The sequence below is a fragment of the Pithys albifrons genome, chromosome 3 (assembly GCF_047495875.1).
Source record: "Pithys albifrons albifrons isolate INPA30051 chromosome 3, PitAlb_v1, whole genome shotgun sequence".
NCBI lineage: Eukaryota > Metazoa > Chordata > Aves > Passeriformes > Thamnophilidae > Pithys > Pithys albifrons.
The window spans coordinates 80,927,435-80,942,488 of record NC_092460.1 but is presented as its reverse complement, the minus strand read 5'-3'; the positions used below and the strand labels follow the sequence as shown (position 1 = coordinate 80,942,488).

The following is a 15,054-nucleotide window of genomic DNA, read 5'->3' as shown; positions in this document are numbered from 1 at the left end:
TGGTGTCAAAACATACATCTTGGTGTTTAGCATTTTGAAGTGCTTCAGAGTAGAATGTACTACACATATTAACAAGTTTTTTGTCTTAGAAACAGATTGGACAAATATATCAGGAACAGTTTATGTACAGTGAATCTTTTCTTGAGATATGGAAATAAACTTGACCCCCACATTTCATCTGAGCTTCTGTTCCTCTGTCACAGTCAGTGAAGGTTGCTGAGGTGAGGGCAACTTTTTTCAAAATTTCAAGGGCTGCGAAACACTATTTAGAAGTTGAGAAGCCCTAGATATTCCAGTGCTGTTTTAAGTTATTCTTTGAGAGGCCATTGATGAAACAGATGCCTTTGTGTTGTCTTGTTGCTGCTTATGCTTGAATGGAAAGCTCAGGAAATAGATGCAAAATCCCCCTTCTCTCTTCTTTCAGTTCCCCCATTAAAAATCTTTTTTAGGTAATATCTACTCAAAACCCAAAGTTTGGATGTGTGCTATGGCTACTCACTATCACACTGATTAGTGTTACCTCATTTGGTTTAGGATTTTCTATTCGGTATTCTGACAATACTCTGCTCTCCTTTATCTTATGGTTTGACTGTGAAATATTTAGGATGGAGACCACAATTTTTTCTTGTGGAATTGTGTAACTTTAGTGCAACTGAAGTCTTGGTCTGTGAGCAGTGTGGGAATAAAAAGAATCCATTATCTGTGTATTGGTATTACTTTGTAGGAAAGACTGTGCAGGTTGGAATTTAGAAGCATTCATTTTTGAGTTTCATATGCACAGCACCTTTTTCTCAGATCAAGAAATAGGAAAAAAATTAAACCATTTAAAAATAATGGGTTAGGATTAAAACTAAAACAAGCCCATCAACATCTTTTTTTCATACTGCACAGGGACTTTTTATGCTTGGGTAATTTCTAGTTTTAAGTAATTAAAGATAACAAAAAGAGTGAAAAGTCTTCTTCCTAAGAAGTAATAAATGTACGTATGGGCCACGAACTTGTTAACATAACTGTACTGAAGTTACTGGGCTGATCTAAGTCTGCTGAAGTTCAAAGACGGTACATTTTTTACAGGCCAGCATGAGGGAATCTGGGGAGAACAGCTTCTTGTTTTGACAAACTCATCATTTAACCAACAAAATAATTAAAATCATGCCATAGTTGATTTTTTTCATTAAACAATAGGATTTATGAAATTACTTAGTAATAAAATTAAGGAAGAAAAGTATTAAATCTCTTTAAAGTCAAATGGCATCTGTGCTTGACCCCTTATGTTCCTTCTGTTTACTCTGAACTGTGAAGAGGGGGAGAATTGAACCCTATTGGGAATGAAAACATCTGACACAGATCGGAGGGAAATATAGTAGTTATGGAGCACTGGGCTTGGGACAACCAACTCTAAATTAGGTAACTGAAGCAATGGATTTGGGAGGGAGCATCATCAAGACGTGCAACTAGTGGTCGGCCTTGGGCAGAACTGAGGAGATTCTCCAGGCAGAAAGAAAGTGATGTAAAAAACTCTTTGCCAGAACTAGGGTTCTTTAATTTTCTCAAAGCACTTTTTTTTTTTAAGGTATGCTTGCAGGCTATTTCTATATGATAAGCTGCAGAAAGAAAAAAGTACTTCCAAGCATTATGGTTCAAGTCGCCTCAGTACTAGAGCTGGTCAAAACTAATCAGATGACACAAAAGGGCTATGGAGGAACGTTTCCTTTCAAAAAACCCATTTCTTTCAAAATCCAAATATGAAAATTTTTGTGGGGTTGTTTGTTTTTGAGTGTTTTTGAACTTGTTTAATTATATAGGCAAAGTTATGGTACAGTCTGCTTTAGGTAGCATATCGTGACTTCAAACCCTGTGTGCACATGATGAGTTTTATTTATAAATGCTCATTAAATTCTCTTCAAATACATGTCAGGGACATGTGAGGGCAGTGAGAATCTCTAGGTAAGGACACGCAATAGAGATTGTCTTTATGAAAGTGCTCTGCATAAAGAATAACTTTAGAAACCTGATTTGCAGTCTGATCCATTGATAGTAATTATGTGTTTTCAAAATATGGAAAGAAGAGCATTGGAAGGGCTTTCATCAAAAAATCTGGAGTCTGGTGAAATCATATTGAAATAGGATATTTCTGTGGTGGTCTGTTTTTTTGGTTTGGATTCTTTGTTTTAGTTTGGGGGGTTTTTTGGTCTTATTGATAAATAAAGAGGCTAGTTCCAGAAACAGGTGCTTGAAAATTGATTGTGATTCATGTTTTAAATAAAGCAAAAAAATGTTGCACATATTGAACAGAAGAGCCTACTTGATTGATGTAAAACTCCATTAGATAATTACACTGTGTAGTAACAGTGTCTGTTTACTTGATGGCCTGCTAGTCACTGTGCTTTGTGATAGTCTACTCCCTAAGCCATCTGAGAATAAAATTGTTTCCCAGGTATTCCATTTGCATTAAGGTTTGTTGTTTGGCAAACTGAAGAAGATAATACATTGCAGCTCTTCCTACCCTTGTACCAAGAGTCTGCTAGGGTCAGCACTTCTGTAGCACACTGGTACAAATCTAGCCACAGGAGGAGAAAAGTAGAAGTGGGAAGAAAAATAAAAATTTGATCCCAAACCATATATAAGTTAGCATTTTAAGACAGGGATTTAATGTCTATATAGTGCTAATAAACACTCTCAGTTTTAGGTTACCACAGCGTGTTCCTATATGCAACTATTCAGTACTCAGGAATTATATGACTTAATTAGTGGGGTTGGTTTCTTTGATGTAAAATTAGAGTATCAGCCCATTAAAAAACATACTTACATTAATAAAGGCTAGTATTTTACCTTTTGCATTTATGAGCATAATAAACTTTATTTTTTTATACTGGTCTTTTCTACTTTTATGTATTACCTCAGAGCATCCTTCCCATTAATTATTTTGCCCCAGCTGATAATGACTTGTTAATATGTCCAGAACATTAAAAATAAATCCAGAGATTGGTGATATTACAGTTCTGGAAATTGGAAATGACAAAAAAGATTTTGACATGCTTAGGAAGCACAAGGTATTATGCTTCTGGTACTAACTATTTGAAAAAATATTGATCAGCTTTAGAAGTTGTTTTAGTAAAAATTTCTAAAATCTAAGTAGTTGTTGGACAAAATGCCTTCCAGACCTGAGAAATGGACATCTCCTATATTGCTACTTGAAACTTTTTACCCACATTTAAACTTAAGCATCTCCACTGCTCCTGTCTGCATGACAGCTTCTTTCCAGTCGACTGAAAGTTGAGATTCAAGAAGGTCAAATAATTTGCCTAATGTCGCTGAGACAGTCAGACTGTATCAGAGCCACAAAGGCTAAGTACAAGCTTAGAAACCAAAGCTCCACTGCTAATAATAACACCTTCCTTCCCTCTTGTAGCCCATGACATTTTATATCATATGTGCATATAAATAATTATGCATACATACATGTAAATAGATATTAAAATAATAATTATATTAAATTGAACTGGTTTTATCTTTAAGAAAGCTGTGAGATAGGGATAAGAAATGGTTTGCCTGGAGGAAATTGGGCAGGTGGATTCACAATTAGGAGAAACCAACTTCCATCTGGGTTCTAACAACAACCTGTACTTCTGATCCTAAAGCAAATAAGAAAGAATGACTTGTCTTGTAGTATTTCACATGGATCCTTTAATAGTCATTGCACCTGATCAAGCTTCTCAGGCTCCTTTTCAAACTGATATTAGACTGCATTTTTTTTTTTTACTAATTCATGGTAAACCCAAAGTTATAATCCCATGTTCTTTGCAAAACTCTTATGATGTCTATGCCTGAAATTCTAGAAAATTAGGAAATTAGCTGTTAGGAAAAACATCTGTGTGGGGTGAATGATGAAAATAATTTACAGCTACTTGGGCATGTGATAGTGATTTATATTGCCATGATAATCTGGAGTGTAATTCTGAGTTTTGTTTTATTTTGTTTTATTTTAATGTAAATTTTTTTTTGTCATTGACCTCTGTCTTTTCTGAATGTCTGCTTAAAGGAATAAATCTGTCTGGCAGACTGAATTCAATGATAATTATATTTAGACTCATAATCAGTTTACTTTAGTTGAAGCAGTTTCAGTTGAATTTTGGTTTTTGATGGTTTAGATGACTTGATTGGACAAGGTACATTAAAGACTTGAATTTTTACTGTGAGAGTACACACATTAGACAACTAAAAAAAAGCAAAATATTAGATGAAATTGCCTTAATTCACTCACTTGCTATGCTCCTTTGATGAACCTTTTTGTCAGAAGGTAATATTTCCAGGAAATTGAGACAGAAATAAAAAACCCCTTAGTGATAGCTGGCGGTTAAATGTCATATTTTTGTCATTTTTATAACTAAGAATCTGAATATCTATTAAAAGTCATAGGAATACGTAAGAGTCTTGCTGTTTCTGAAAGTCTTGGCTAACTGACTACAAAATACAGTGTTTGTCTGCTCCCACAACTCTTGCAAATACAACTTGCTTTCCTCAGTCCAGAACTCATATTAATTCCATTTGTAACAATAATATCCTTAAACACATAATTTTATTATTTTAATAATAATTCCTGCAAGTGATATTGTAGCATAATCAGAAAACATTTAAATATTAACCAACCAATTTCCTCTAAAATAAACTCTCTGAAGGCTGTCCAGGTGTCGTTATATTGTTTGTCTATTGCTGAATTAAGTAAGTTTTTCTATGATAATTAAAAATGGAAAACAGAGTGGTTTTGTACATATAAATTGGACACATGAATCAGAAATTATATTTGAGCTATTAAGTGCATTTTTGATCAGTCTCCTCCAGTTGCTGAGGGCATTGCTAAATTAATGAATTGCTTGATTATTGGAAGAACAGAGATGCCAGGAATCTGAATGTGCCACTCATACTGTGTCATGAAAATCTAATATTGTTTTAGCCTAGTTCTCACATCATTAATTTTTAGCTTTATTATTGACATATTAGAGGGAGTTGTGTTTGTAATGTTTATGAAGGACAGAGGTGTTCTTGGTTTTCATATGAAATGACATTTTGTCTGTATTTTAATGGTTTAGTGAACAGTGAATCTTAGTGCTGCACATTAAAGCAAATTGCAGCTCTATCAGGCAGATATCTCTTGTGGAGATGATTTTTATGTCCATTGAAATAGTAATGAAGCCATTCTCTTTTTGTCTGATGATGCTTTTCACAGAAAATGAATACGTGTCTTAGAGAAATGTTGTCCTACTATTTCTGATGTTTTCACTCTGATAAGCATTGGAATAGTAGAAAATGGAAGCACATCTTAGGGAAATGTGAGGTATTTCATGATAGCACATCAATCTATCAGACATTTAGCAAATTCAGAGAAGCTACTCAAAATTAATAATAATGTTTAAACTATTATTATTAATAGATACAGAGTGAGGCTATCCCAATCCAGCTGACCTAGATGAGTTCAGGTACACTTAACAATGAACTTTGCCTCATCATGTGTCATACTGTAATGAATAGCAGCTAGAAGATGACACATGAAAATAAGAGTGACAAAATTAGCCTGCTAGAAACCAATGTTTACTCAAGCTACTTAACAATCTGAGGCTCTCAGCCTTGGCAAAGTCTGAGAAGTATAAAGAGTGCTGCAGACTGAAACATTTTTACCAGTAAAAGCGGGAGAAATGCAGAACTCTTTTTCAATGTCAAAAAGCCCCTTCTTTTCTGTCTTTCTTCTGTCTGGCTTGGCCTCTTTGTCAGTTTCTTTCTCCTCTGAGAATCTTCAGAAATGTATGCCTAAAGTTAAGTTAGTTTTGTAACCTTTGAACTTTTAGATCATGTTGAGGCAGGTTTTCCAAAGTATTTATATTGTGAAAACTGCAAATGGAAGTACGGTAGGATATTCTAAAGCACTTTAACAGACATGGCACTTAACATTTATTTAAATTAATTAGCTCTATTAGGCAAGTTCCCCTTGGCACTTTTGAAAGTTCCACTGTTTATGTCTATATAAAAAAATAAGATTTTAAAAAGTGGCTGAGCATCCACCAAGTTCCTTTAAAGTTTGATTATTACCAGTTTTCAGCAGTTCTGGAAATTACAGTGTCCCTGGTTCTATATTCCCAAATGATCTGCCTTTGCTTTCTTGTTTTTTAACAGTTTCTGCTGCCATTTATTGTCTAAAGTTAATCTCAGAGAAGTGGGACCAATAGTACTAACACTTAAAGAGAGAAAAATAATGACATGGGTGGATTTTCTGCATAGGTTTGAGAACCAGGACCCTTGATTCAGTATCTGAAGAAACTGATAGAAGTCTAAGATAATTGTTGTAGTTGTATCTTGTACTGGATTTTCCTATTAGTTTTATATTATGCAAAATAGTAACGCAAAAACACATTACAGGCAAAGATTGCTGAAAGCTGTGGATAGCTGGGAATGAACCAGATGACCAGAAGCAGCATGACTTTTCAGTTATTAACTACTGCATATAAGAGACCCTTAACAGACCTGTTCAGGAATAATAAAAGTGCACAGTGTTCACTCTCAGGTATATTTTCCCCTGACCTATACTCTGCCTCTACTACAGTATTGTCTTAAGTAGCAGTCTGTCAGTGTACACACATTAGCATTCTAATTTCAACCAAGTGTCTACTTTTGAAATGAATCTAGTTATTCCCACTTAGCACACTTGCTCATAGTGGTGTAAATCTTGGGCCATGTGAACTGGATTGCTTTTGGCTGAAATGAAAATGGGACATGCTTTCTAGAAGGACTTATCCCTTGTTGATCATTACCAGTGTTCAGTCCACTGAACTACATCAAAATTAGGTGAAAACAACCTTCTTTTGCACACTAATTTCAAATACAGACCAATGTGAACATCAAGCCCTCAGAGTTAATACCTTTGCTCTGCAGATTGGTTCTTACTAGGTCCCGTCATTTGTTCATGTAGCTATAAGCTGAATTGTCAGATGGTTGTGTTAATGGAAAAATTCCATCTTTCCACACACTTTCAGAGTTAAAATCCTACAATACTAGAATTTTCTCAGATATACAAGTATCTTAAAGGGATTTCCAATTTCAAACACTGGACAATGTTTCTTCAGAATATATTTTCTCTTTCTTCTTAAATAGAAAACGAAATAACAAAATTCATAACATTTTTGTTAGGAGCTTTTTGAGAAATGTATATCACCCTAAATGTAGTGTTTTGCCTAGAAAACTAATCCAGACAATACAGATTGTAAAACACAGATTTTATACCTTATAAAATCCACCTGCTCTAGCCATTCATTCCAGTTATTCTCTACATTGATTTAGAATATTTTATGCTTTAAGAGTCCATTCTTGTTCAAATTGTTCTATCGGTAACCACCTAATAGTGCTTATATTTACAATTAATTTATTAGGAAAAAAAGTTTCTTTATCCAGTGAGTTTTGAAACATTCATAACTTTATATTGCCATGCTGGAAATTGTATGTTTTGTAGTTTATGTGTCAGATGAACCAGAATGAAAAACATAATATGAATCTTTACCAGTGAGCTTCAGAAACAGAAATTTATTATCAGTTGTTGCCAATGGGATGCATTACCTGAGGCACACTAAAGTTTTACCAACCAAAAAGAGATTTGAAGGCTGTTTTAGTCAATTAAAATACTGTGAAGCCAAAGTATGTGAAATCATAAATAGCTGTAAAAGACAAAAAGGAATTTTCTGTACTTATCTAAGCCATGGATTCACAATACAGTAAATGTGACTGTTGGATGCTTAATGCCAGATAAGAAGCACTGTAGCCAAAAGGTATTAAATGATGATCTGGTATAAACTCACTTTGCTAGTTCAAATGTGTTTAAAAATTGGACACCTTAGCTTTATCCTGTCAGGCTTTCTGCTGGATGAGATACTGTCTGTCCGTGCCCTTCTAAGTTTATACTGGATAAGGTGTTGTCTGCTCTCCTGGTGATTCTGTATTGTGTGCTATAATCTGGCAAATATGTAGCTCTGTTCTCTTCTGAGTCATCACAAAGTTATCCACAGATCTGGATTAATGACCGTAGCCTACTGTTGCCCCCATTGTTGTAGTATGTGACTAAATCACAAGCTTTGTATTTATTCTCCTAGCGACAATGCGAAGGAGATTCTGTCTTTCCTATCACATTGATTTCATCATAACATGTTTTCTCTCATAACTAGTAGATGAAACAATAGGGATTATGTGGACTTCGAGAATTTCAGTGATTAAAACCTAGAGATTGTAACAGAAGTGAATATTTTCTTAGCATGTCAAGTGCTCTGCTGGAGTTCTGTCAAAACTGTTTCTTGCAAAAGTGGGTTAATCTTGTGGGTTTTAGGAAGCTAATTAATGACTTCCTTTTCCATAGTCAACAGATGATGTATCTTGTGTAGTTATCACAGTCCTTGCTATAAAATCTGGTTAAATTCTGTGGATGCAGGACTGATCCACTGCTGTTGAAGTCCCTGAGTGACCCCAAGGGTTCAAAGAGCTGGTTGCATGAGCATTTCTTGCCTCCTTGTTGCTGTGTGGTCCCCTTTTTACTCCTTCTAGTGGAAAATAACAACGAGGTCCTACACTGAAGGTGCACAGAGGAGAAAAAGCCTGCCTGCTCATTGCAGCTTCATTCACCCTGCCCAGTGCTGTAACTGGTGCTCTGGCTCTCTGAGGAAGACAAATAAGGCCAGCAATGCTACATTGTGATTTCCTCTCAAATCTGTTAAAAATGCCTGAAAAAATAAACTTTAAAGGCTAAAATTATCCCTTTTGATAAGCTGTCCTCATTCTGTCCTCCTCCAGAAGAAACTGAAAACCTTCCTGACTGAAGTTTTGTTACTGCTGTTTCACTTATAAATAAAGCCTCCAAATGAAACAAAAGTGCTAAGTACTTACTGGACAAGAACAAGGAAAGTCCTTGGTCCTTGAGAGCTCATCACCTAAAAAAAGGAATGAAAGGTGGGGCCTGGAAGCAGCACAGAATGATTCCGCTGCCTACAAGCGGCTCTTTGCTCCATGCACTGCTCTGGTTAACTCAGTGTGACCTCGGCAGAACAGTTTTACTAAGGGTGGCTAAGGACAGCTGGAATCAAACTGAGTGATAATTTGAAGTAGGAAATGCTTTGAATCCATGACTTTCATGTTTGTAGGACATGAAGGAAGAATAGATAAGTGGATGAAAAAAGTATATTTTATTAATGTACTGCAGGAGAGGAGGCTGGGATTTCTAAAACCAGATTGCATTGTTCTGGCTACAATTGGATCCCCGGAATTTTTATATCAGGAGAACTAATGTAGTAGTCATGACATCTGTTTTCCCCTATTAATCAGAAAATAGTATATACTCATTTTAGCCTTCTACACACAAAACACTTGAGCATTTAAAGACTTAGAAGATGGAAAAGCATAAATTATCCATGTTTGTGTAAGAGGTGGTGTCACAGATCTTTTTTTCTGGCACTCTTTTATCTGCCAAAGCTGATACAAGGAGATTTTAATCTATTTCTTGACTCACCAGAAATTTCTCTGAAGCTCACATAGCCTTATTTTGTAATTAAATGTTTGAGAACTACTGTTGTTTACATTTGCACACGATTAACTTTTAAAGCATTGTGTACAGGGCTTTTTGCTTTTAAACTAGCCTGGAGTCAATAAATATCCTTACAGGTGTCAATTTTGTCAGCAGTAAATAGGTAAATAGAAACTAATGACACTCATCAAACTTGTGGCATGAATGATTTATTGGACACAATCATTTAACACTTATAAAGCCAATGCAAGGGAAAGAAACAGCTTTCTTATTATGGTAAACTGTATTTGTGTTGTCAGCATGTAGTGATTTATGACAAACCTGTGGCCAGGATTAGGATATAATAAATGAAGGAAAATAGAAGTCTCATTAATTTTTTATACCCACAGGTAGAAGACATGCAGTGGGCTAACAGAGAACGCACTCATCCAGCATCTGTCTGCAGTCTGCCCTGTAAAGCTGGGGAAAGAAAGAAAACTGTGAAAGGAGTGCCCTGCTGCTGGCACTGCGAACGCTGTGAGGGGTACCATTACCAGGTGGATGAATTCAACTGTGAACTGTGTCCCATTAATAAGAGACCAAATGCCAACCGTACAGATTGCCAGCTTATCCCTGTAATCAAACTGGAGTGGCATTCTCCTTGGGCCATCGTGCCCGTCTTTATAGCTATTCTTGGTATAATTGCCACCACCTTTGTGATTGTGACATTTGTCCGGTACAATGACACACCAATCGTCAGAGCCTCTGGGCGGGAGCTCAGTTATGTGCTCCTGACTGGGATTTTTCTCTGTTACTCCATTACTTTTTTAATGATTGCAACTCCAGATACAGTGGTCTGCTCATTTCGCAGGATCTTTTTAGGACTTGGCATGTGTTTCAGCTATGCTGCCTTGCTTACAAAAACAAATAGGATTCACAGAATATTTGAACAAGGCAAAAAATCTGTCACAGCTCCCAAATTTATTAGTCCAGCTTCCCAGCTGGTGATCACTTTCAGCCTCATATCCTTGCAGCTTATTGGAGTCTTCATCTGGTTTGCTATCGATCCACCGCATACCATTGTAGACTATGGAGAGCAGAGGACACTTGAGCCAGAAAATGCCAGAGGAGTTCTCAAATGTGACATTTCAGATCTTTCTCTCATTTGTTCCCTTGGATACAGTATTCTCTTGATGGTCACATGCACTGTTTATGCTATTAAAACAAGAGGGGTTCCAGAGACCTTCAATGAAGCAAAACCCATTGGATTTACTATGTACACAACCTGCATCATTTGGTTAGCTTTTATTCCAATCTTTTTTGGTACGGCCCAATCAGCAGAGAAGGTAAGTGATGCTTTGTTTACATCAAAACACTATTCTTTTTCTTTTTTCATCTCTCAATAATTACAGCACTACAACATTTTCACTCCTACAAATTAGTAATTTTAAATGATAATTGCAGACAAACTGTCAAAATTCAAAGATAATAAAGTATATTTTTCTAAAGGTATGTTTCCTATATATTAAAACAAGAAACTGAATGTGATTGTGATGTGGCTGGTATAAAAATGTTGACATTTCCTCAATATATCCTTAAATGACTGTTTCTTCTAATTCTTGCTATTGCCCTTCAGTGATGCTCTGGCCTATTACATGGAGCATTATCAATCTTTGCTATCATCCAGATCTTATAGAAAAAGTTGCATTTGAAAAGTCTAAGAAGATCAACTTATATTTGTCAAAAATAATGAAGAAATATGCTGGAACAGAATGAAAATAATTACTCTTCTTTCTGGTTGACTCATAGATCTTTTTTTTTTAAAAAAAGGGGAAAAAAAAGAAAAGAAAACAGAATAGAAGGAATGAATAGTGAGTGAAGTACAGCTAAAGTTATACAGAGCGTAATTCACTACCAGTGCATAAAGAAAACATTTTCCTGATAATTTAATAAGAAATGAAATGATTCATACTTGGATGGTTAGCAGTACAAAACACGTCAGACATTTAACTCTCCTCTCAGCTCTAATGGGAAGGCAGTGGTAAATGTTGACTGTGTAAGTTTTCATCCACCTGATAGTGGCCAAAATGACAGGTGGGAAAGGGCAATAATACTAGCATCAATCTTCAAAACTGCAAATATTTCAAATATTGAAAATCTTAAAAATAAGAAATTAATCAGTCTTTTATGTAAACTCTTGTTTTTTCCTTCTAGCAGGTGTTTTTTGTAAAGTATTCAAACACAAATTTTAATTTAACTGGAAAAGTCAGTATGTGTTCATTTACAATTGCGCAAAAGTCTGACATGTCTCTGGTTTAGAGGGCAGCCTTGCCTGCAGAATTAAAGAACAGGTCTGTATACCTTGATAAAACACTTGCTAATCCAAACAGAGGAATTGTACGGGGGATAAAGTCTGGCAGAATAGAACGTTTTTCTCACTAAAAATTGGAGTAAGCAGGCCTACTGAATTGGATCAGGCTTATTTTCATGTCTCTTTCGATTAGGTCAGGGGAAGTGAGTACCAAAGTAATGGCTTATCACAGACAGAGTGAGTAAAAAGATCCCAGTTGACATAGGAAAACATGTTTAGGTAAATTCTTTTTAAATTCTGATTGTTTTGGGTAGGCTTAAATCAGAAAAATGCTTTCTTGTGTAAATGTGTGGTGCTTTTAACTTGGTCTAGTCAGTTTTATGGCAAGTACCTGAACCAGAAAAATTGGGTCTTGAAATAGAAAATATCTCTTTGCTGGCAACTATGCAGTGGCTTTTCAATTACTCCATTGGTTCACCTTGGCTTGTAGTGAAGGGCAATTTAGTTTTGACCTCTAAAGGCAAGATTAATTAATATCTCTTTTGAATTTCCTTTATGAAACTCAAGACTGAACACATAAATGATGATAAATCACACAGCTTCTAACACTAAATTTCACTTGTGAGTTACCTTTTATTTACTGACTTGTTTTTCTTCAGATAATGACTTTTAGGAGGGAAAAATTGAAATACAGTAGCTATGTAATTCAAATAATTCTTTTCACAGTGCTTCTACTTTTTGCTGCAAATAGAAACATGCTTTCACAGACAGTCTTACAGACATCATCATAATAGTTTACATATTCCATAAGCTTAAATGCTCCTCTGAATAGGACAAAAATGCAGTATCTCAGTGCATACATATGCAGTGTCTGAATAAAATCAAAGTATCTTGGTTAATGCATAACATCATAAGAAGCATTTTAAGAACAAGCTAATGTATTCTGGTATATTTTATTTGGATTTTGGTATTATCTTTTTGGAGGATAAAACAAATAAAAGAGATAGACAGACTTCTGCTGGCGCTGGAAGACCCCAGGCTCATGTTCATTGATTTAAAAATATACAAGGCTCCAAAAATCCACCGGATTGGCTTATTAAAAGGGCATTTACTTCTTTATATACCTTGAGAGAGAGCACACCAGAGAAGATACTAAACATGTTTCTCCAGAGGTGAAAAAAACCCCACTTTTACTGATAAACTTCAGGAAGAAAGGGAACCTGGCCAAAATTTAAAGGTCAACATTCAACCCAAATAAAACATTTCACAAAGCATTGACTTAGTACATGCTAACCCATACAATTTAGCAAAATCCAAAATCCAGGGGTTCCATCAGGTGTGGTGTGGGGCAGTGCTCCTGGTTTGCCAGTGACTGACAGCGGCACCAGTGGCTCTCAAGGAGGCAGGATTATGGGGGAGCAGAGCACTATTCCACCTTGGCAGAACCCCATCTGCCCTCTCTCCCACATGTGGAGTTGTTTTGCACCAGTGAATTTCTTTCGCTCTCTCACAGGTGCTTACTCACATTGCACTTATTTAAGAATCCTGAATTAATTTTTTTTTTTTTAGATTTACTCATAGAAAATAGAGCAATAAAAACTGGGAATCTTAAAGTAATATTTTAAAACAATGTTTCCTTTTTTGAAATGTTGACAGTAGTAAAATTTGACAAGACATTCATTACAAACCACTAACCTTAAACACACTTTGGTTTGAATAATAAGTAGTTAAAACTTTTCCAAAATGTTTTCCTAGGCATTAGCAGTGCTTACAACAATAGTCATTAAGTATTTTTGAAAGAGAGGTTGTACTTAACTAACTCTTCAATGAATACAGATTAAATAGCAAGCCTACTGAGAAGCTTTTTATTTTGCTGTTCAGTATCTTTCCACTGATAAACAAACAAACAAAAAAAAAATAGACCATTAATGCTGAAAACAAGTACCTAGACCCAAAACTCAGAGATCACCTTGGAAAAGCTACTTTTACAGTTGGTGTCCTTGGAATCAATTCCCAAAAGTAAAAATTTGCTAAGAGATTCTTAATTGAATCTAGAGGAACACGAGCCTGTAGACTCAACACAAGTCCATAAATTGTTTGTGTGCATCAAACTTCAAATTCACATGATGAAGGTCATTTAAATAAGCATAAGTACTTATCTGCAAACAGACCAGAAATCTTGATATGTTTTTTTTTTTTTTTGCTGTGAAGCACAGAATGGGAAACACCTGTCTTCCCATTCTTCTAATGAGGATCTTTGGGTCTTTAGCTGGCAAATGCAGCTGAGTTAAATGCCTGAATCTGCATACTGTGACATATCTGTAAGACAAAAACATAGTAAAAGTTACTTTAACTTGACAAGGTGCAGTGGAAATATGTTGAATTATATTCTTGACATACATAACATTTTTAACAGTACTTTATAACTGATGCTATTTCTATTTATTTATATTATCTCAGTTTACTGTAAGTTTAAAACTAATATGAAGTTGAGGAAACAACTGTATCATACTCAAGAAATTAAAAATAATATGTATCTATGGATGATTAACAAAAGGTTAAAATGCCAATCCAAAATAACCTTGTGTTATGCAGGCTTTGGTGGCTTTTATGGATCGCCATATTTACTGACTTTTCCTTAATCTCAAGCGGCAGAATATAAACCCTTTGTGCTTTATAACACAGCTTTTACCAATTGTAATTTTTACAGATACTCTGCAGAGAAAATAAGAGCATTGATTTTAAGTCCTGTGTGATTTTGGGTTTTTTGCCTAATTCATGATTTTGTCCATTTATGTTCATGCCTGTTTTGACAGCTGCCGCTTTATGAAAGGGACCCATTACAAATAGTTAAATTATTCCACTGTGTCCTTAAATTGAATGAAAAATGAACTCCTAAGACATTAACCACCCGTTTTCTAACGTTTATATAAATGTCAGTAAGGTGCTTTAGAGGCAAAGGAGAGTAATTCTGTGAGAAAGCATTCTGTAAATATAGCCTTCAGTTATGTCATTCACATGTAAATGGCCAAACACTGGGAGTAGTGGGATCATCTGGCATAGGGATGTCTGAAATGTCATGATGGCTGGAATGCCACAGACAGAAATACTGAGTTTAGCTGAGTGATTAAAACAGATGTTTGATAAATCTCTGGGTAAAATTCTGTTAAAATAGCAGTCTGCACAAAAATCATCAGAGGATAGATGGTTGTCT

At 35.4% G+C, this 15,054-nt stretch overlaps 1 protein-coding gene across 1 annotated transcript in view; it reads left to right on the top strand.

Moving 5' to 3' along the window:
• Positions 1–15,054, top strand: part of GRM8 (glutamate metabotropic receptor 8) — a 340,790-nt gene that overhangs the window by 284,816 nt on the left and 40,920 nt on the right. Inside the window, exon 9 of the mRNA XM_071550012.1 lies at positions 9,940–10,875. Coding sequence (XP_071406113.1) covers positions 9,940–10,875 — 936 coding nt within the window. The remainder of the gene's footprint in view (positions 1–9,939; positions 10,876–15,054) is intronic.